General features: G+C 53.1%; 1 protein-coding gene across 1 annotated transcript; it reads right to left on the bottom strand.

Annotated features, from left to right (window-relative positions):
* Positions 1-1,369: 1,369 nt before the first annotated feature.
* On the bottom strand, positions 1,370-22,395 carry SH3BP4 (SH3 domain binding protein 4). The gene is made up of 4 exons (XM_068964557.1): positions 22,278-22,395; positions 14,619-16,978; positions 4,427-4,615; positions 1,370-3,218 (listed from the first exon to the last, which is right to left on the bottom strand). Exons 1-4 carry the CDS (start codon positions 22,393-22,395, stop codon positions 2,994-2,996), a joined length of 2,892 nt encoding a protein of 963 aa, XP_068820658.1. The 3' UTR covers positions 1,370-2,993.
* Positions 22,396-22,827: the final 432 nt, after the last annotated feature.

Here is a 22,827-nt window from a genome sequence, read left to right as displayed (position 1 = left end):
CTGCGAGTTGAGCTCTGTTTCTCAAGATCTGCTGGAAGTCCCATCCCATAGCCCGTGAATGTGACCTTGCTTGGAAATAAGGTCATTAAAGAAGATCAGTGGCTCAGATAGTAAAGAATCTGCCTGCAATGCCAGAGACTTGGGTTTGTTACCTGAGTCGGGAAGTTACCCTGGAGAAGGGAATGGTTACCCACTCCAGTATGCTTGCCTGGAGAATCCCATGGTCAGAGGAGCCTGGCGGGCTACAGTCCATAGGGTCACAAAGAATTGGACACTACTGAGCAACTAACACACACACACACACACACACACACACACACACACACACACACACACACACAGAAGATCAAGTTAAGATGAGGTCACGCTTGATTCGGGCGGGCCCTCTCCCATAACTGGGGTCCTTAAAGAGAGGTGTGGACAGGCACATGGGGATAGCCATGGGACACCCTGATCTCAGGCTTCTGGCCTTCAGATCTGAGAAGGTGGCACTTTGTGACAGCAGCTCCAGGCTAAAATCGCTGCCTCTGCTGCTAGCTTGTGTAAGTCAGGGGGCCTCGCTGAGCCCTTTCTCATCTGGCTGGTTCTGGTTGGTGGGGCTGGACTTGGCAAACGCTGAGGGGTGATGAGGAAGGCAGAGGTGCACTCAGAGGCTCTCGCTTGTTCAGCACACCCCAGGCCCGGGGAGGGGTCAGCCTCCGGTGGTCCCTGTGCCCCCTCAACGCTGCAGACACCCTGTTCCCCTGGTCTGGCCTGGCTGCTGCCTGCTTACCCCTTGACCTTGGACTCAAGTCACTTCTAAAGGAGGCTGGCCTCCTCCCCATCCTCCCCACCACCTCCAGGTGGGGCTGGGCCCCATCGGTTGCCCCCACCCCATTCCGTTCTCTCCCTGAGCTACGTGGTATTCCGAGAGTGAGGTGAGGGCAGGGCCTCTGGGAGTCTGTCTTGCTCTAACCTGATGTCCACGCTCAGCTGTGTACGGTGGGTGTGGGATTGGCCAATTCCAGGTGCAAAAGACTGAGAAAAAGGCAAGCCACCTGCACTTTTGGGTACTCTGAGCCACACTGATTCCTATTAGTCAGCAATGGCTGAGATGCCTATATTCCAAGAGCAATTAAATCAGCAGCAAAAAAACAAGATCCTCACTAACCCAAATGTCACCCTGTCATCTAAGTCATGTCACCTTGACCATGGTGGGGGGGCAGAGTGGGGAAATGGGACATTGTTCTGTGCATAGATACACTAGGTTTTGTGCTTTATTTAAAGTCTGGTTGGGTACAGAAACACACACACACACAGTTAGGTTAAAATATCCAAAGAAAATTTACTGCAACTTTTGTACAATTGAATTTGTGCTACAAGACACGTTGCATAGGAAACTATTTAAAGCCCCTGAGGAAAAAAATCTCCGCATTTAAGGTGCGACTGGTTTTGTTTCTTCTTTGGGGAAAAGTGAGAGAGGCTCTCTGGGAAGACTGAAGGCGGAGAGTGGCGCGCAGAATGTGAGATGATTTCGTGGGATGATGGGGAGGGGAATCGTGGGGTGTCTTGGTCTTTGCAGCATAAAATCTGTAGTGTTTTTTGTTGTTGTTTTCTAGCTGTGGGTCTTCCGAATCGGAATCAATAGAAGAATGTTTTAGCCCAATAAGGGATTTACATGGATTATACTAAGTAATTAACGCGCTTCCAGCAAGCAGATTTAGAGAATGAGATTCCGGAATCCCAGATGGTGCATCGCTCATGTAAGCACGGCGTGTGGCCCAGCACCTTCCTGGGCATCGACTCTATTGATCCTCCAGATGTTTCTTCACGCCCATCCCTCACTTTCTTCTGAGACGATGCAACCACACAAGTGCAGAATTCAGCCCAGCAAGGCGATCTCCAGCCATCAAGTCATCAAGGCAACCGTCAGCCAAGTGTCAGATTTTGTTAGAACATTTTCAGACAATGGTCATCCTGCTCAGATAATCTTCATGCTGCTTTTTGTCTTTAAAGATTTCCCTATGCTCTTTATTTCCAAGGAGAGGAGAGACAGACAGACTAGGAGGGGAGAAGGGCTCCATTTCAGGTGAAGTGGAGTTTGGCAAACGCCAGCAGGTGTCTCTGGACACCAGCATAGGGTGTGCTTGTGGTGATGTGTTCTCTGTGCCCAGAAGAGAGGCTGTAAGCTCTGCAGCGAGCCTTCCCTGCCCCCGGGAGAAGCTGGGCGCGGCCTCTCAGAGCTGCAGGGACCACTTGGCTCCGGGTGGCAAAGGGCACACAGGCAGGGGCTCAGAAAGGCTTCACCTGTGTCGTGGCCGATCCTTCCTGCAACACGAGGCCAGGGTCGGAAGGTAATAAAAACAGGAGGGAAGCGTAGGACCAGGACAGCCTCGGAAAGAACGGGCAGGCACCGACTGGACTCGTTTACTGAGACACCACGTTTCCTATTTGATTTCTTTTTCACACACGGCCAAAAGGGTCCAGTGCCTGACAAGTGTCTTCCCGTGCTCAGTGGTGAAATGCAAAGTGTGTCCGACAACCAGAAACGCTCCCACAACCCTTAAATACATATATACATCTGTCACATAATTTAAAAAGGTCTTTATAGAACATAAAAACCTCAACAGTATCTGACCCTAAGAAGTGTTTTTTTCTTTTAATTTAGGGTCCAGTAAAAAATTAGATAACCACCTTGCTGGTACGCCCTACCCCCATACTTTAAAAAAAAAAACAAAAACTGATTTTAAATTTAAATTTATACTTAACAAATAGAAAGCTATTTGATTGGCAACTACCTGCAGTAGAAATTCCCTTCGGGCCTCCCCCACGATGGAGAAGGCAGGTGGAACATCATACGTGTGCTTGGTCCTGGGTGAGGGTCCAGCTGGGAGGGCCCCTGGGTCTGTCTGAGCAGCTGACCCTCCCTCTCTCCCCAGTGCCACGTGCGCGCCTGGGTATCTGGGGCAGACAGAGGGTCCACGCCCCAGAGCAGCAGGAGGTGGGGGACCTGTTCAAATCACGAAGTCATCATGGTCCACGGGACTGAAGGCAGAGGCTCGCAGGATGTCCAGGGAGTTTACCAGGATCAGGGTCCCCGTGAGGTGCTTCCAGCGCTTGGTGATGGGGTTCTTCATCTTGTCCAGGCCGATGTGCAGTTCCTGGATGACATCCCGGTAGCTGTCCCCGATCTGGTGGCTCCAGGTGAGGAGAAAGTCGTAGGCGGGCTTCCACATGGCCTGGATGGTGCAGTCGTCCAAAACCAAAAGAGAGAGCGAAGATTAGGGGACGGTGAGAGAGCTGGTCTGAGTTACCTCTCCTAGTACCAGCATCATGAACCCCAAAGCAGAGTCGACCCCGTCCTGGGCTAGCACATTTCAGAGGGGAAAAGGCACTTTGCGTGAGAACAGGTGGGCAGTGCTGAGTCAATTACCAGGTAGGTTGATAAGAAGCCCAGGGTCCCCGAGAAAGACAGAGGGGTCTGGGGCTCTCAAGGAGAAAAGGACAAACTTTTTTTTCCTACTTTGCTTTGTCTTAGTCAATAGAACAAAGTATCTTGCTCAAGTTCATATTTCTTCCTAACAAGAACCCTCTGACTAATCTTGTTATCTTAAGATGCTTATTGCTCTCATCTTAATTTGAGAGTGGGTCTGGTAAAAGTATATACGGCCTTGATAAGACTAGTGAGTGGGGGGCACTCTTTGTCCCCCTTCTGAAGTCTATGTCAGAAGATTTTTTTGTCCTTTTCATACTTTAATAAAACTCTGCTATACAAAAGCACCTGAGTGATCAAGCCTGGTCCCTGGTCCCGAAGCTAAATCTTCTTCAGAGATCATGAATCCAACACCGTTCACTGTAAGCTATCAGTACCACGTAGTGGCCGAGCCAACAGAAAGGGGCCTCTTTCCTTCCAACCCCCATAGCACTTTCCATTTATTTAGAAACTCGCCACGTCAATAAAGGATGCCCTTACCCTGGGGACTTCCTGCTTCCTAGGTCTCAAGAGCCTTTCCGTCTTTCCAGAAGCTTAAAGTGACCTCCACAAAACAAGTGAGAAAACAGACTCTCTGAGTAGGGACCCAGCCAGCCTTGGCTGAAGCTGACAGCACACCAGGAGCTGTCCACCCAACCCTGTGCGGGGCAGAGCCCCATCGTCCTGCGTCCTCCAAGTGGGCCGAAGGTAATTTAAGATCAGGATCAGTGAGGGACCGGCAGTTCCAAGGATGCGGTTCCAATGTCCTGCCTGACCGCAGAGCAGCCTCGCCGCCACCCAGGGCCTGGCTCCCAACTGAAGACCCCGAGAAGGACGGACGTGCTCCCTCTCGCGAGCCTCCTCTGCACTGAGCACTTGCTTTCACACTTCAGCATCTGTCCTCCTAAAAAGGCTCTAATGTAGATGCCGTCACCACTGCATTTGACAGGTGGAGGGAAGGGCAGCCGGGCTCACCTCACTGTCCACCACCCCGTTTCTGTCCCGGTGGGGAGACTCGTACGCGTCCATCTGCTGCTTGGACACCTTGGCGAGCTTCTCGGCCAGCTCCCGCCAGCGCTGTGCCACCTCGACCGCCGTGGTCAGGAGCACGAAGTCTTGGATGAGTCTGACCACCAGGCCCTGGCAGTCCATCTTCAGTAAGGCCTGAGGAGGAAGGGGCGGAGATGAGGCAGGGCTGAGAGCAGGCTCTGGGCTCCCGGGAAGCCGGCCCCGCAGAGACCACATGCTGATTCTCTGGATGCTGTGTGGCTTGAGCACCCCCTCTGCTGGAACCCATGATTACAGGATGTACTGGGTCCCCCCATCTGCACATCCTTGCCCTCCTGGAACCTCCTGGTGTGACTGTAAGTCACAGCAGGGTCTTTGCAGATGGAACCAGCTACCCAGCGGCCCTGGTAGACTAGGGTGCGTGCCCCTCATCCAACGACTGGTGTCCTTATGTGGCTGGCGTCCTTATGCGGAGAGAAACAGACACGCAGGGACAGAGGGAAGACTGGAGGTGGGGACAGGGTGAGGCAGCTGCAGCACTGGAGCCCCCAGGAGCTGGGAGAGAGGCACGGACAGACCCCTGCAGAGCGCCCAAAGCCAGCCCTGCGACAGCCCCAGACGGAGGCAGGATGAACCTCAACTGCTTGGAGCCTCCCAGCCTGCGGTTCTTCCACTCGGTAGCCCCAGGACACTGACAGGCGGGGTGGGTGAGATGATGGCTGTTCATGTGTTCCTGCCGCCACTGGGGAAACTGGAGAAGTGATGCGCTTGACCCAGACGGCCAGTGCAGGACTGTCTGGGCGCAGAGCAGGACAAGCTGCCGTCAGCGGGTGCGGAGCCCTGACTCACAGAAGAGACGCAAGAGGGGGCTCAGATTGGGACCTGGAGTGCAGAGCGAGATCCGGGGCACTTGGGTTTTGGAGACACACAAAAGGCTGGGATACAGGGAGGCTGAGAGAGGCCAAACCATCAAGAGTCTCCAGAGTCGATGGGACCCCACCCTTGTCAAAACCGTGACAGATTTCCAATGTGTCTCTGCACAGGGCTCACTAACTGTGGAGGGACGGGGGGTCAGGAGGAGAGAAGTGCCGTCAGCTGGGAAGGAGGCAATGGGCAGATTCCCAGGCCACGTCCCTGTGTGATCCGAACAGCATGTGGCCCCTCCTTGGATGTCATCCCCCATCCAGGTGAGGGGCTGGTCCATTGGGCAGGCTTTCAACACAGGGCTTGCTGCCCTGGGGTTCTGTGCAGCCAGGCTGGAGGCGGGGGTCACAGTAACATTTCTGGCTTAAAGAAATGAATCCACATCAGTATCACAAACCCACAGGTCTGCTGTCCCTACACGTCACCTCAAGCCACACGGACGTCTGCTGGGTGTCGGGCTGTGGGTCCCCCGGAGCCGGCACAGAATGGGTGACTGTGGGTGGCCAGGATGGAGCCCCGGCAGGAGGAAAAGACTCGGTGAGGACCAGACCCACCTAAGCCACAGAGCCAAGGCTCACCCCAACCTCATTCACCCAGAAGATCCCCGGATTACAGCCTAATAGCTGCAGAAGGGAGCCTCCAGGGCCCCAGAGATGGGGTCTGAGATGCCCTGGGGCCCTCGGACATCAAGGATGCAACTGAAGAGACACTGAGACCAGGCCCCGCCTCCTTTCTGTCCCTGTACATTCTGTCCAAGCACCTGAGGCTGTCACTTCAAGGCTCCGTAGAAAAAGTGATAAAAACTTCAAGACACCTACCAGCCAGCCCCTCCCCAGCTGAGCCAAACATGCTGTTCGCTTCAAACATTTTGTGAAGCTGTGGGCAGCCTGGCACCCGAGCAAGGTCAGTCTGCTGGGCTGCTACTTGAAAGAACGCAGCTATTTTAGACTAAGCGTTCTCATTGAAGCTTTACATTTATTTGGGGGAACTTAACAAAATGAAGGGACAGTGACTTTGGGCAGGAGGGCTCGCAGAATGCATGGGCATCTCAATCTTTACCTTTAAAACATAAGCTCATTCTGAGGCCATCCAGGGTCCAAGGGCTTAGCAACTGGCTTTAAGGTGGGAAACCAGAAGAGAGGACCATGTGGTCCTTTTCTGATTTTTGTCTTTATAAATAAACCGCTATCATTGAGTCCTTCCGGTGAGCCAGGCACGGGGCTCATCTACTCCCCAGAAGACCCATGGAGAGAAGGAAAGCTCACCCCAGTTTGCAGATAAAATTGAGAGGACAGGGGTCCAGTGTTGGAGCTGGTCTGGCCTCCAGGCAGCCTGTCCCCGGCTCCCACTCACTGTGTGGGCTGCGTGGTGTCTGATTTATAGACCCCGTGGACACTGGGTGACTTGTCCAGGGTCTCATAGCTCGAGGGGACAGGACTGCTGCATGGTCTGTTTTATAGACTCTGTAGATGCTGGGTGGCCTGTCCAGGGCCCCACAGCTCGAGGGGGCTGAGGGGAGGCAGGTAAGATTTCCCGGCACTCAGGCCAATGGCCCTGCCAGCTCTGTGGGCACCACGTGACTTCAGGACCTGTGCATGAGGCTTCAGCACGATGATTCAGACATTTCAGAAACTGGTCTCTTTGAAATTAGATATCTTCAAGTGACATTGTTTGAAAAACATTAAATGTTTACTAGATTTGTACTGCAGAACATGTTCACGGTATGGGGGGCGGGGATGTGTGATAGATTGGTAGAATTCAGGATTTAAATCCTTTTGCTTGAATAATAACAATAATAAAGAAAACAAGGTCCTACTGTACATCTCAGGGAACTATAGTCAATATCCTGTGATAAACCATAATAAATATGAAAAAGAATGTTTCTCTCTATATGTATAACTGAATCACTTTGCTGTACAGCAGAAATTAACACAACACTGTAAATCAACTATATTTGAATAGTAAAAAAAATTAAAAGAAAACTTTTGGCGTGGTGTGGTTTGAGCCCAGATGCACAGGGGAGGCAGGGCCCCTGCTAGCCACGCCTACTGTTCTGAGACTGATCCAGCCGATCCCCAGTGACAACGTCCCTCCCAGGCTTCCTCATAGCGTCCCAGCAGCATGTGTGTGCTCAGCTGCCTGTTTTCCAAGTAACAGAACACTTCAGAGTCACCTGCTTCTGATTCGGGGATCCCTGGTGGGGGTGTTCAAAGCTGCTCTCTCCTCAGGGTACAGGGCACAGGGACAAAGGTCCTGAGTAACTCAGACCCTCTCTCTGGCCCCTGAGCGGCTACAGCTGGGACCAGGTGCTGCCCACACCATCGCCAAGGGGTAGTTCATACATTTTTTTTTTTTTTTTTGAAGGATGCCTTTTGGGTGCCCACCAAATCTCAGAAATAACATTTTTTCAGCTGCAGGGGTCTGGTTCTGGAACTTTTTCCCTGTGGCACCTCTTTAGTTTCTGCACACACAAGTTAACACAGGTAATCGCAGGGAACAGAACACACCCAAGGAAGCAAAGCACAAAACTGGCCCCAGCTCGACTCTCAGTAGCTGCAGTGACCGTGCCTTAGGTCAGGGTGGCCAAGCCTGCTCTGTAGGGCGAGACAGGATCTGTTTCTGGCTCTGCAGGCAGGGAGGGGGTCTCTGCCTTGGCTACGTGACTGCGGCGGGGCGGGGCGAGAGAGCACAGACAGCACTTGAACAGGTGGGCTCGGCTGTGTTTCAGCAAAACTTCCCTTACAAAAGCAGCTGGCCCTCTGGCCAGGGTGCCCATTCCCGTTTGAAAAGACATTCATTCTGCCGTATGCTCATTCCAAGCTTCCATTGCGGAGGTTCAAACACCAGAAGGGCAGTCACCATGGCAACCCTGTTCCTCCCTGTATCAGCGCCCTCGGGGCTTCGGGACCACCTGGCAGGAAAGAGCCCAGAAACCTCCCTAAGTGTACAGCTGGTAGGTAGCGCATCCTCTTCTGGGGGAGAAGGTAGTTTTGCTCCCATTTCAGAGTCGTTCATCCCAACCTCTCGAGCCCCAACTCTACCTGATCTCAACACTCCCCTTATTTCCATTCGCTTCTCCAGGTTCTCAGTGTTGATTTCACCTACGACCTTACTCCTAAAACCACCACCTGCCTAGACTTGTATTCTACAGCAACTTTCTCTTTTTTCAGAGAAACTCCCCCTGAGAGCCCACAGCATCCTTCCCTCCCGCCCCTGGACTTCCACCGCCACCACCCGTGACTCCTGGCCACCCGCCCCGACGGCTTCGCTCCTGGCGGCCCCAGGACCAGTTCTGATTGCTGGCTTAGGCCCCTTCAGGAGAGGTCGCCCTGTCCACAGCCCGGTTCCTCCTGCAGTTCCAGCCAACTCTCCGTCCTTCCCTCCCAGCCTGGAGGGCAGACTCCTTGCCGCTCCCTCAGGGTGTAACCCCCAGAGTCAAGAATAGCCTTACGTCGAAAGAGTGTTGCTAAATGAAAACATTTCCAGTTCTTACAGAGCTAGGTTTCTGAGGGGTCTGTCTGCCACCCTCCACACACACACACACACACACACACACACACACACACACACACGAGATGGCCATCACCCAAATCCTCACCGTCCTCGAGTAGGAGCCAAGCCCTCCCCTCCACTCACTGTAGTCCCCAAGTCCTCGAACAAATACACAGCAATGTTTCCCACCTGGATTTTCAACCACACTCAGAAAACTCTTCCCCAGACCCACAAAGTGTGTCAAAAGCAGCATCAATGCCTTAAAAACAGAAGAACACACTCTGTCATTTCTCAGCCTCACGCGTGCTGCGTGTTCAGTCACTCAGACGCGTCCAACTCTTCTGCGAGCCCCTGGACTGTAGCCCGCCAGGCTCCTCTGCCCATGGGATTTCCCAGGCAAGAATACTGCAGTGGGTTGCCATTTCCTTCTCCAGGGCATCTTCTCGATCCAGGGATCGAGTTCGCATCTCCCGCATTGGCAGGCGGGTTCTTTACCCCTGAACCACCTGTGGAAACCCTTTCACTCTCATAAAACAAAACTAAATCCCAGACGTGGGAACCCAAGGCTCAAAGAGGCAAGGCGGGTGCACACCCACCAGCAGGGGCCACTCAGTCCGGTCACTGCAGAGACAGAGATGGACACCGGTGGGCTTTTAAATCATCCCCCGTCACTCTCGGGCCTTGCTCGCCTCAATGTGACCCTGCTGCCACGGCCAGCGCTGGCTCCTCCTCTGGAGGGCGCCTGCAGCTGGCAGAATGCTGTCACGAAACGGAGGGGACGAGCCTGTGGAGTCGCGGGAACAGGACCTGCCTTGGAGCAGTGTTGGCAACGGTGAGACCAGGCGCCATGGCTTTCCTGGAGATGGAGGACCAGAGCATCTGCCCAGCTGGGGGCGGCAGCTCCGCACAGACCCAGGGCCGCCTGCTCACATGCTCCGGGGAGAGAAGCTGACCACGGACAGTGCAGGGCAAACCCAGGGAACGGAGAAAGACCCATGGTGTCTACACTGCAGACCGCTAACACAGGCTGCTTTGGAAGACGGGCCCGGAGTGGGGGCCTTCTGCTGCTGTTTCTCAGGACTGGCAAATAACAATGTAAAAAGAGCATCTGCCATCTTCACAAACAGAAATTCTAATGAGGACTATCTTCATTTTGGAAAAAAACCAAAACTGGGATGAGCCACAGCAGCGGGCCAGACCCAGGACCCTGGGGGGCTCTGAAGGTCAGCATGGCTGTGCACATGGCCTGGGGACCACCCCTCTGGGCCACAGCACAGACCCGGAGCCATCCGACCCCCACCCAGCATGGCAGGACGGAGAGAAAGCCCAGGGCCTCCTCGCAGGCCGCCCGCCCTCGTGCCACGGTGGGCCAGGCTAAGGGTGGGGCGGGGGTGGGGGGCACTGCCTGTCAGCCATGTGGCTCGGAGGCTGGGAGGTGACAAGGTACAACAACACAGCTGGGTGGGTCCCCAAGGAGAAGGACACACCTGGGTCCCCTTGCCGTCCCCTAAAACACTTACCCCATCCCCTGGCCCAACGCTCAAGGAATAAAGCACGAGTGTCATCCAGCCTGGGCCACCCCCACTGTCAGAACGCGGTCATCTCGCCTCAGCCCAGCCTCTGGCACTACCCCACCCCCTGTCCCCTGCACCCTTGGCCCTTGCCCATGTTGCGCCTTCAACCCAACAGCCCCTCTCTGCTGGGTGGGCCGCGGCCCATCCCCTGTGTCAGCCCCTCTGCTGGGTGGGCTGCGGCCCATCCCCCGTGTCAGCCCTCCCCCCACGTTTGCCTTTCCCTGGCCCACTCACGTCAAGGGGATCTTTTCTTCGGGGCCCATCACTGATCGGTCCTGCATGCCTGTGGGTGTTCACTCTGCGTCTCCCTCAAGGAAAGGCGCAACACCCTACCCCCAAATAAGGGCACAGTAGACACCCGAGACGTGTTTCATGCACATGGAGTACAAACACCCACCCTGGCTGGATGGGGCGGCTCTTCCGAGCTCTGTTAGAAGCCGCAGCCATATGCCCGCCACCAGCTCCCCCTGGCTTGTTTCTGACAACAGAACTTGACTTCAGAAGCTCTTCAAATACGTGGTGCCTCTTCCAGCATCTTCCCAACCACAAGTCCCGCCAGCCAAGCGATCCTCAGGGGGGTTCGTTCAAAGCTCTCTCATGCCTGGGGGTGCTCCGCGAGCTCCATCCATCCTGGCTACTCTCCTCGGGGTCAGTGTCTCGCCTCCCCCCACGTCCATGATAGTCGGGGTGGCGGTAGCGTCACCCGTGTTAGACGGCCATCTTTTGTCACAGACAGGTAGGGCCTCTACTGGAGAGCTGGGCAGACCAGGGACAGAGGGGTGCTTTCCATGGTGGTTACACTGTGCGGGTGAGACAGGGCCGCGGAGAAACAGCTGGAGGTCACAGCTACATAAGGTGCTGCTGGACCAGCTCTGATATTGAACAGATGCACTAAAATGGTGAAAGAGGGAACGGAACCAGAGAACAGAAACACACCCGACCTCAAGAGACTGCGTCCAGGTCAGATTCTCAGCCTGCATCACTCGCTCACTCACGTGTTCACTCATGCATCAGGTATCTGGGTTTCCTGTGTGCCAGCATCCTTTCCCTCGTGGAGTTTATATCCAATTAGCCTCATGATAAGGACCGTGAACACGAGTAAACAAGAGCATTTCGGATTTGAGAGAGCGCCATGAGGACAAAACTGCACACAGAGAGTAACACAGGGAGCCTGGCGCAGTGACCCAGAGGCGCCAGGTCCCTTCATCGAGGGCGGCAGGCAAGGTCTGACAAGGACATCTGAGCCGGATCTGCAGGACATAAGACTCAACCACGTGAAGCTGGAGCGGAGAGAATTCCAGGCAGAGGGAACGGCACGTGCAGAGGCCCGGGGCAGGGGCAGCCAGGTGCGCCCAAGACATGGAGAGACGGCCACGGGTGTAGCTGGTGTGCAGCGGCAGGTACGACCCCCAGCGGCAGGCCAGGCGGGGCCGGTCTTACAGGGCCTGTGGGCCGGAGGAAGGGGCTGGACCTTGTTCTCAGGGCAGCGGAAGGCTGGACAACTCAGTCCTCGGTTCCTTTTTCTTCTCCTCTGCCTGCAAATGTACTGTCCGAAAACCTTCACCACTTTTAATTCATTCAATCACTGCTTCCAAACCAAGGAGTTATAACGGAATAGAAAGCTACTTTCAAAACGAGAGGGGTGGGGAAGAGGTGGTCTGCCTGTGACAGGGCTGGAGAGAGGGGGGTGGGTTAAATCAGCCACTGAGGCCACAGGAAGCCTGACTGCCCAGTGATTTGTGAAGTCCCTGGAAATAAAACACCTGGTTTCCAGCGACTCCCCAGACACGCTGGGATAAATCAGCCTGTGCTTTCTAGAAGTTTGGCCAACCATTCAAACCTGCCAGCCCACAAGATGAGGCGATAGGAGAAGAGCTGGGGAGGGGCGGGAGAGGGGAAACACTGCTAAACCAGTTCCACTGTTGCACCGCAAATCCAACCTTGTCCCAGGGCCACGCTCCTGCCAAGGTCGGGTTTCATTTCCTCCTTGCCTGGGAGTCCTGGTGGGTGCGGGCCTGGCAGGGGATGGGGGGAGGTCCAAGTTGCACATGGAACCCTGCTCCCCTCCTGACTAACCCAAGGAAGCATCCCGAAAAACCCGCTCTCAGAAAAAGCTCCCCAAGTTGAACAAAAAGATGAAAAGAAACAAGTTGGAAATGGAAGCTGAGCGCCACCTCCTCAGTCTGCCCAGGTTCATTCATCCTGTCCCATTCAAGGAATGATTTCTAGCTGTGAGGAAGGACCAATTAAACACCCTTCATGGTCCGTGAATGCACATCATTCCACCATCCAGGAGAATCCCTGCTGGTGGCTCCCTCCTGCCCCTCTGCATGAGGCCCATCCACAAGGGCACCGCGCAACTCAGGCTGGACACAAACTGCGAGAATTGATCTCACGGGTGGGCTGGCGGGGTGAGCCCTGAAGGGGGGCCCTGGCTCCTTGCTGTGTGGGAGCCCCATCCAGTGCCTGGGCAGGTTCCTCTGTTGCCCATCCCCCCGACTGAAGCTACCATCAGTGATGGATGCCCTTGGTGACCTCCTGGTTGCCACCTCCAGGTCCGGTCTCCCTCCTGTGGGCAAAGTCAGGCTCTTATCCCGTTCCGTGTGTCTGGCACTTTGTATTATTGTGGGGCCACTGTCACGGGGTCTTTCTTGATGCCTTGCTTCCTGTGAGGCTGCCGGTCATGCTCCCTGCAGCAGGGGCCATGCCCCCGTGGACCGTATCCCTTTGGCACCCCCCAGCCCCAGGGGGCAGCACGGGACGTGAATGCAACACCTCCATCCACGAACACACCCTCACACCCACACAAACACGCCGGGCCCATCCATTCCAACAGGCGCTCACTCAGAATGGCAGGTGCTGGGGGAAGGAGGGGAGTTGAGATGACAGAAATGCAGGGGCGCTGGGAGTCATACCTTACAGGGCTTAGGAGGTGAAAAGGGCTGTGTGGAATGGGCAGAACGAGGAAAAAAATAGGTTATGACCGAGTCACCGGCTTCCCACAGAAACAAAAACTAGTGGCGTGTTCGTATGGGGGGACAGGGAAGGGAACTGAGTCGGCTTCTGTTACAGAAAGAATCAGCAGAATGTCTGCTGGCATGAATTCAACCAGGGATGCCCAGAAGGCATCAAGCTTCTCCCAGGTAACTGCACCGGCAGTCAGAGTGACCGGTGCAGAGCCCAGGCCTGTGAGAAGCTGTGAATGGGTAAGGCAGGCGCTTTCCAGTTGGTTTATAAGCTCTAACCAGCAGGGGGTGCTCTAACCACCCCCTCTTTACTTAGGATTCCAGTTCCCAGTTGTGCTGGCAAAAACAGAGGCTGTCCTCACTCGAGTTTTCTGAAGGAAATTACCCTGGATGTTCACTGGAAGGACTGATGCTGAAGCCCCAAGAATACTTTGGCCACTTGATGAGCCGACTCATTGGAAAAGACCCTGATGCTAGGAAAGATTAAGGGCAAGAGGAGAAAGGGATGACAGGGGATGAGATGGTTGGATGGCACTGCCCACTCGATGGACATGAGTTTGAGCAAGCTCCGGGAGATAGAGAAGGACGAGGAAGCCTGGGGTGCTGCAGTTCATGGGGGTGGCAAAGAGTTGGACGTGACAACAACTGAACAACAATAATAACAACCACAACGTCACCCCAAATCAAACAGAAGCAAAACGGAGGAAGAGGAAATGATACTGAGGAGGGTAGAACCTTCAAGTAAGAACCAGAGAGAAAAATTCACATTGTGATCAAGTTAGACTTTGGGGCAGTGGTTCACCAAACTTTCATGTCACAGGTCCCCCTGGAGATCTGAGGAAAGGATGGATTTCCTCCCAGGAGATCTAAACAGGAGCGGGTGGACACAGGGCCCCCTGGTGCCCCAACCCCCACATCCGGCAGGGGGAGATGCATTCTGACCTCTGAGGAGCTCACAAATTCAGCGGGAGGAGACCTGAACGACCCTCACGCCCCGGTGGCGCTGAGCTGTTTGGGGCTCCCCTCCCCGAGGCCCACGTAAATGCCTGTCCCCAGGTGTATGTGAGTGTCCGGGAGCAGAGAGGGGCCCCAGACCCCGGGCCCACCGACTGAGGAAACCACTCCTGTGCCCGTGTGTGCCAGGGCTTTAAGGCCAGACTGGGCCCCCAGCCTCCACGAAGCCGTGCCCCGCCGGCCACTCACCATCATGAGCTCCTTCTGGAAGGACTTCCGGTCTTTGTTGTCCGTGTTGTTGCAGTCTTCCTTCAGCTTCTCCAGGACGGACGCTACCCGCTCGGGCTCGCTGTCCAGCTCGGCCCGGCAGAAGAAGGTGAGCGGCAGGTCCCCGTAGCCCAGGGCGTCAGCGAAGGAGCGCCAGCTGCTGACATTCTCCATGAGCAGCGTGCGGACCGAGGCGTAGATGTAGGTGAGGAATTTGCAGGGCCGCAGGATCTGCTCCAGCAGCACGGACGTGCTCAGCTCGGGCCCCGCCAGCAGGCTGGGCCGCGCCTTGCCCACCACCAGCACGTTCTTGGCGTGCACCAGGCCCACCCTGCCCTGGTGGTAGCCGATGTACCACTCCTTCGTCCAAAGCTGCCCCTTGAGCCGGATCTTCTCCTCGCTGAGCAGGGCGATGGCGTCGCCCTTCTTGTACTCCAGCAGGTAGTGGTTCTTGCTCTGCCGCACCACCGTCTTGAGTAACTTGCCGAACTTGAGGCTGGACACGGGACGGTCCTGAAACGTCGGGTACTTGGTGGTGGCGGCCAGCGGTGACAGGATAATCTTCCCCACCTCGTTCTTCTTGAGGAAGCGTCTCTGCCCGGATGGCTTGATGGCGCTTTTGGGGGGCGGCTGGGGGGTCTGCACACAAAACTGGGTGAGGATGGCCTCCTGGTCGTCTTTCACCTGAACCCGCAGCGTGAAGTCGGAGAGCTCGCTGGGGTTCTGGCATGTGATGGGGAAGATGAGGCGGCTAACCTTGCCCAGCTTCACCTGGAACCCTCTCACGGCCTTGGCCTGATCGCTGGCTTTGACCTCGTAGTTGGTCATGTTGGAAAACACACAGACTTGGAGATCCTGGGGCCTGGACAGAACGAACTGGTGCTTGCCCCAGAGTTGCAGGGCCACTGGGGCCGGGGTAGGGGCCTGGCGGGTGACCTCGCTGACCAGGAGGGTCTTTGGGGCGCAGTCATGCCCAAAAATGGTCACCACTGTCTTGAAGGACGGGTGGATGTGTTTGGGGCCGTAGAGACCCACGGTGACTTTTTTATTGATGAAGTCCCAGACCGTGGAAGGGTAGAGGATGTTCGGGCCGTGGGCGACGATGGCCAGGTACATACAGGGCTCCAGGTTGTCCAGCTGGACCTGGACTGTGTCCCCGTAGCTGTAGGCGAGAGGGATGGGGACGTAGGGCCCCTCTTTGGAGTCGCTCCTCAGGCACTGGAGGCCCACCGTGCTTTTGCTGAAAATGTCGCTCTTCACCTCGGCTGACACCTTCATCTCCAGGATGAGGTGGGTCTTCACCTCCAGGGTGCTCAGCTTCACCTCCAGCACTGGGCTGATGGAGCTGCACCGGTCGCTGTTGAGCTCCAGCGGGGGGTCCAGCAGAGCCCTCATGGAGACCTGCTGCATCTCCCCGGGAGCCACGTGGCCCTCGGGCACGTGGATGCTGATGTTGGCGTCAGGCAGCTGGACGGCGCCCCCTGAGCTGTCCAGCTTGCACACGATGTTCGTCTCTACCGCCTGGGTCTGGCCCCACCCAGGGCTCTGGCCCAGCAGGTCCAGGTCGTGGCAAGACCGGGCCAGCTTCCGGTGGCTCAGCCAGGCGGCCCGGAAGTCCTCGCGGCTCTGGAACTGCTCGGGGGCTGGCGATTTCAAGCCCTTGAAAAACCCTGAGGACGCGGGCGCATCGGACTTGGCCTGGAGCACGGAGAGCTCCGAGAGGCTGTAGGAACGCTTGCTTCGGAAGAAAGGGTTGTCCCGCTTGACGGGCGGCTCCGCGGGGAGGCGGCCGGCGGCCGGCAGCTCATCGAAGATGTTGCCGGTGCTGTTGGTGGTCGCCGAGCTGGACTCGGTGAAGGAGGATGTCCCCGTGTCGAAGAGGAGCAAGTCCACGGCGCTTCTGGGCGTCAGCTCGTCCACGCTGGGCATCGCCGGGATGTTCCCGTTGAGAAATGGGTTCGTCTGGACTCCGCTCCAGAAAGGATTATTACTGTAGGCTTTGCTGGATTCCTTCTTGGCATCCGTCCACCCCCCGAGCAAATCGAGCTCCTTGGCGACTTCATCCGGGCTGTCGGGAAGATTGTCAATCATCCCGCTGTCGCTGAGGGTGGAGTTCCGGTAGTTTAACGGCTGCACGTAGGAGGAGGGGATGTAGCCCATCTCCGTGGTGTTGTGCGCGTACCACCACTCCCCGCCCGACGTGTCCAGGACATACAGGTGGTCGCCCTTGGAGAACTTGAGGGTGGTGAAGTTGGTTGGGCAGTAGTCCTTGATTGCAATCACCTCCTTCGCGTTTCCAAAGGGTGTGGGATTGTCGACGAGCAAGGCACTGGGAGAAGGCACTGTGCAAAATAAAGAACAGGAGGTGAGGGTGGGCTCCCAAGAAGAGGCAGAATGTTGTCCCAAGCCACAAAGAAAAGAAGCCTGGGAAACCTTCACCCCCGACATGGAGACAACAAGCCAGGCATAATCGACAGAAACCAACCAGTGAAATCTGGGGTCTGATTCACCTGGCTGAATTCTCCCCAAATTCCATCACATCCCAATCACAGTCTAAGTCAGGTAGAAAGCCTCTCCACCATCCATAGAAATACAAATCAGCATGATAGAATTATCCGATGTCCTGCGTTTTACCATAAAGCAGGCTGAGTGCCGAAGTATTGATACTTTCAAACTGTGGTGCTGGAGAAGACTCTTGAGTGTCCCTGGGACTGCAAGGAGATCAAACCAGTCAGTCCTAAAGGAGATCAACCCTGAATATTCTTTGGAAGGACTGATGCTGAAGCTGAAGTTACAAAAATACTTTGGCCCCCTGATGCAAAAAGATGACTCATTGGAAAAGACCCTGATGCTGGGAAAGACTGAAGGCAGGAGAAGGAGGTGGCAGAGGATGAGATGGTTGGACGGCATCACAGACTCAATGGACATGAGTCTGAGCAAGCTCCCGGAGATGGTGAAGGACAGAGAAGCCTGGCGTGCTGTAGTCCATGGGGTCACAAAGAGTCAGACATGACTTACTGACTGAACAACAACTGGGGTTTTAAACATCTCCTTTTAACTGGACTTTTCTTGATTTAACTGACTTACTGGGACTGCTGCTAGGTCAAAAGCGAAGTTGAAAGTGATTTAGAAAAACAGTGTTAAATGACCCAATGCGTGTAACCAAAGACCAGGAAAGCCCTCCAGCAGAAATCTCTTTGTGTCTAAAAACCAATTCCACTCTCTCCCTTCCAAATAAAATACATAAACCGAGGGGAACGTACCCTTGATAATCAGACCCGTTTCCTGGTTCCCAAGTTGAACCCATTTTTCATCAAACTGTTTATATGAAATAAGATTTTTGAGTCGGGTCTCTTTCAGCCTCTTTTAAACAATCGTTCAGAAGAACACCATGAAATCATTTCTCTCTCATCCCCTGAAAATTAAAGGTTGAGGTTCGGTCATAATTCACGTTCTTTTGAACAACTCTTTAAGCAATCTGAAAAAATGCCAACACTTTAAACAACTGACTCAAGCTAATTTATGGCTCTTGGTGTCCAACTATGTGTTACCAATGTAGACAGCAATTGAAACAGCAGAAAAAGAAAGTCATCTAAACAAGTAGGATGTGTTTTGAAAAACAACGGATAATTAAAAACCTCCCATAGGCGACAAAGTACATATACCTAAGTAGAGGATTAGGGTTAAGAGGATGAACACATTTCTTTCTGATGGAAATAACCCCATATATTGGCCCCCTTCCTCACCCCAGCTGTGCCTTGTTTTACAGTTTGCTGCCTTCCTGTTACAGATAAATGAAAGCAGATTTTCTTAGTTGTCTTAAATGAACAAGCAAAGACAGGACATTTTTAGTGGAATTACACTTTCATCTTGTCTAATGTATGACTACTAGTCTATCAAATCGGCAGTCCTGCCAAAAAAATTCACCTGCCCATTTCCCTTTCCTAAAGAAAATAAAAATAAATTAAATTGTATAAAGGAAATGATAATGAATTATATTGTATTTCTTCAGCAAAGTCTCAGGAAATAAGGTAGGAAGTTTCTATTTATTTACACTAACTAAATTACAGAGATATGCTTGGCAGGGTGTGTACCTGGGCCTTGGGGAGGCTGTCACCTACCACCAAGTCTGGGGTGTCAGAGAAAATCTGGCTCTGGGATCATCAGACCTGGGCTTTTAATCTGCACCCTTAGGGCTTCCCTGTGGCTCAGCTGGTAAAAGAATCCACCTGCAATGCGGGAGACCTGGGTTCGCTCCCTGGGTTGGGAAGATCCCCTGGAGAGGGGAACAGCTACACACTCCAGTATTCTGGCCTGGAGAATTCCATGGACTGTGTAGTCCAGGAGGTCACAAAGAATTGGATTACGACTGAGCAACTTCTTTCCCTTTCACTTTAGCAGCTGTGGGATCTCTGGAGCTTGGGATTGTTCATGATGGATAAACCATCTATCCTCAGAGGGCTCTTGGAAGGATTAAATGAGATGATGCCTATGAAGTGACAAAATAATGATGCTTAGTCCAAGCAAAGGACTCACAAAACCAATGAACTTATAGTTACTGCAGGGAAGGGACAGTTACGGAGTTTGGGATGGACATGTACATGCTGCTATGTTTAAAATGGATAACCAACAAGGACCAACTGTATAGTACTGAGAACTCCGCTCCATGTTATGTGACAGCCTAGATGGGAGGGGAGTTCAGGGCAGAATGGATACACGTATATGTATGGCTGAGTCCCTTTGCTGTTCACTTGAAACTATCACATTGTTAATCAGCTATCCCCAATACAAAATAAAAAGTTTAAAAATTAAATAAAGCAATAAACATCTCGAGCCCCCTCCTAATTTAATTTTTCTCCATAGCATTGATCATCAACCAATACAAAATGTCCCTACGTATTTATTTTGGTTTTGGGGGGAGGGTTTATGGTCTGTTAGGGTATGTCTTGCTCACAGTAGTTGCTTACAGCAGAGAAGCAACATCCACATTACTGAAACAAGGTGTTGGCCGAAGTCAAAGTTAGTATTCCCGTGGCTTTGCCCTTCTGTAAAATCACACTGGAGAGAAATCACTTAACGCAGAAAGGAGGGAGTGAATAAAAACAGCCAAGCCAAAGATAACAGCTTCGAGGGTCAGCTGAGGTCCAAGGATAGCATAAGATCTTCCCCGCTACTTTGTTTTCCAGTCACAGGCTCCAGGAACACAAACAATTTTTTGTTTCCTTGACACATCTCATGAAAGTGTCACATAAAAATTAAAAGTGTCACATGAAAATTAAAGAAAGTTGTCCGGCTATTAAAATCTTGTTAGACTTCCTCAAAAGTTATATCCCTATTACATTCCTCCAGAATAATTCTCTTACAGTAATATTTTTTAAAATTAAAAACCAAAGCGATTAAGCAGGATGTAGCCTGAGAAAATGTATCAGTGCAAATGAAGAATAAAAATGGTTTTACTTAATATTCCAAGCTTTCTTCTTAGGAGAGGAGTGGCTACAGACTTCACTTAAGGATGAGGCGCATCCGATGGGAGACCGCGCCCCTTCCAGTCGGGGCCCTGTGGAGGTGGACCGCGGGGTGAGCTCCCTTCTAAGACCTGCCTCTTTATCAGTTGAGTGCCACAGACACCTGGGGACAAGAGGCTGGGACTTCCATTAAGTCAGATGCAGGAAAATCCCTATCGAGTTCCATCTTAATGAATTCTGGAGAGTGCTGCCCAGATTCACAGGTACCTTGATTTTTAATACAAAAAAATATCCCCGAGTGTCAGGAGGTTCAACTTACTGAATAATACATTTCCTACCCTTCTGCCTTGGTTCTTATACAGGAAAAAACATTTATCAGGTGTGGAAGACATTGTGCCAGATATTTTGCCTGAAATAAGATCCCACCTTGAAACTGGCTTTATCATCAGGATGTGCAGGGAGCTGCTGGGCTGAAATGCTGCCTGGGCCACTGGTTGCCCCCTCAGGAGTGTGGTCCAGGGGTCTCTCCCGACTCCATCCCCCTAAGCTAACCGGCCCTGCCTCACAGTCCCAGCTGTCTGGCCTGCCTTCCTTCCCAGCTGCAGCATTCTTTTAGGATCAGCGTCATCATCTTTCAACGTTCTGCTCTCTTCTCTTCATTTCAACATCCCCAGCCCAAACCCCACAACTTAAGTTCCCAGTTTCCCGCTTCAACTGTGAGTAGCTGGATTATAAGGAAAACAGTGCCTAGTACCCGACTACGAAAAATAAATGGCTCGATTATTTATAGCAACACCCAATAGGTCTGCTGCTCTTATTAATAAAGCCTCCTGCTTCCTTGGGGCTTCAATTCAGGAGATGTAACAGACGCGGGTTCAGTCCTGGGTCAGGAAGATCCCCTGGAGAAGGGCAAGGCAACACACTCCAGTATTCATGCTTGGAGAATCCCATGGACAGAGGAGCCTGGCAGGCTACAGTCCATAGGGTCGCAAAGAGTCAGATACAAATGAAGCGACTTGGAGCTCACACGCATGATTCCTTGGCTAGTCTTTTCTTTAGAAGAACATTTAAAGCTATACTCAGGGCCACAAGAATAAAGGACAGACAGGAAGAGGAAGAAGTTGAGGATTAACGGAAGAGAAAAGGCAGAAACGTGCACATATGTTTACTACATCAGGGTAAAGTGTCATGATTTCATCTGGGAGAAGGCAGTTTAGCTCAAGAAATATTTATTTAGCGCCGACTTTGTGCCAGGGACTAACGATATAAGGTAAAGAGAAAGCTTTTGCTGTTGAGCTGTCTGTAGGCAGCACAGCGGATCGTTTCAACAGGATTCACTGGCAAAGTCAGCTGATGGTGGTGATGATGATGACGAAATGTAAGATGCCAGGAACCTCACAGGAGACACACCATGATGGCTAGTGAGGGCAGGATGAATTCTAGGAGAAAAATGACCCATCAGCATCCTCTTTAGTGTCTAAGAACAGACTTTTCACCACCAGTCCAGTTTTATGGAGCTGCTAGGAAAACCCAGACTCAGTGATTAAACCCCAGGTCCACCTCTAAACCAGGGGTGGGCCAACTCTAGCCCCTGGGTTTGTCAGCTGTTTTGTGATCCAGGTGGCGGTTTTCGTCAAGTTTTGTTGGAACACAGCTATGCCTACGTGTTTACTTTCTTCTATGAGTGCTTTCTCGGCACAACTGCAGAGCTGAACAGCTGTGACAGAGGCCGTATGGCCTGCAAGGATTCGAGTATTTACCCTGTGGCCTCCTCCAGAGAAGGCATGCTGACCCCTGTTCCAGACCACCCTTCCATTCTCCAGTGGCTCTCAGGACCTCATTAGCTCACAACACTCTCCTTCCCCCTGGTTCTCTGTTCCACCACGCTCTTGTCTTAATGTCACCAAAACTCACGCAAAGAGAAAGAATATTCTTCGTTAAGAAGCTGTTTCATTACTAAGGGGAAAATTCAAAACAACCTCCCTGCACATCAAAACCAAATCAAACATGAGGTTGTCATTCCAGGGCTGAATTCATAACCTGATGAAGTTTAGGCAGCTCAGATTCAGTTATCTGAATGTGAAACCTGGCAGCCTGTAATTAGGAGAGTCTGTAGGTCTTGAGCGCTCGTATGCTGCATTTTCTCCCCGAGCCAGCGCCGTTCCCAGGAGCTCACCTTTAACATCATTAAAGCTCGATTCTGAAAACCCTTCGCTGAGGTCAATCAGGGTCCCCTCGGACTTGCACCGCGGGAGGCCGCTGGAGTTGGCAGCCCGGATGCGCTGAGCCGCCATCCTGAAACGCTTTTCCCCAGGCGGATGGGCTAAGGTTTCATATTTCTCCCTCTAGTTATTCCAGCGAGCGCAGAAGCTGCTGTCTCAGGCAACCATGCTGCACGACGGTGTCAGCTTGGCAATGTGCTTCTTCCTGTGAGGGGTGGAAGAGAAAGAGAAATTTCCCTGGAGCAAGTGAAAAGACACGGATTTAAAGAGCAAATCAACGGCAAGAGGGAATCCTCGTTCTTCCAGAGGCCATGTCATTTTTCCTGGCCCAAGAGAACACAGCAGGGCTCAGGCTCCAGCTTCTGTGCCCCCCTTATGCCTGTCTCATGGGTCTCTGCGTGCACACAGTCCCAGCAGTGTTCCCTGGCTTGCTCTGTGCACCCCCTCTTGCTGGGGGGCCACAATGAGGTTTGTGAAATCTGCTCGGGCACCTGGCCGGCCCAT

The sequence above is a fragment of the Capricornis sumatraensis genome, chromosome 2, assembly GCF_032405125.1.
Source record: "Capricornis sumatraensis isolate serow.1 chromosome 2, serow.2, whole genome shotgun sequence".
In the NCBI taxonomy this organism is placed as follows: Eukaryota; Metazoa; Chordata; class Mammalia; order Artiodactyla; family Bovidae; genus Capricornis; species Capricornis sumatraensis.
This window is presented reverse-complemented; position numbering and strand designations above follow the sequence as displayed.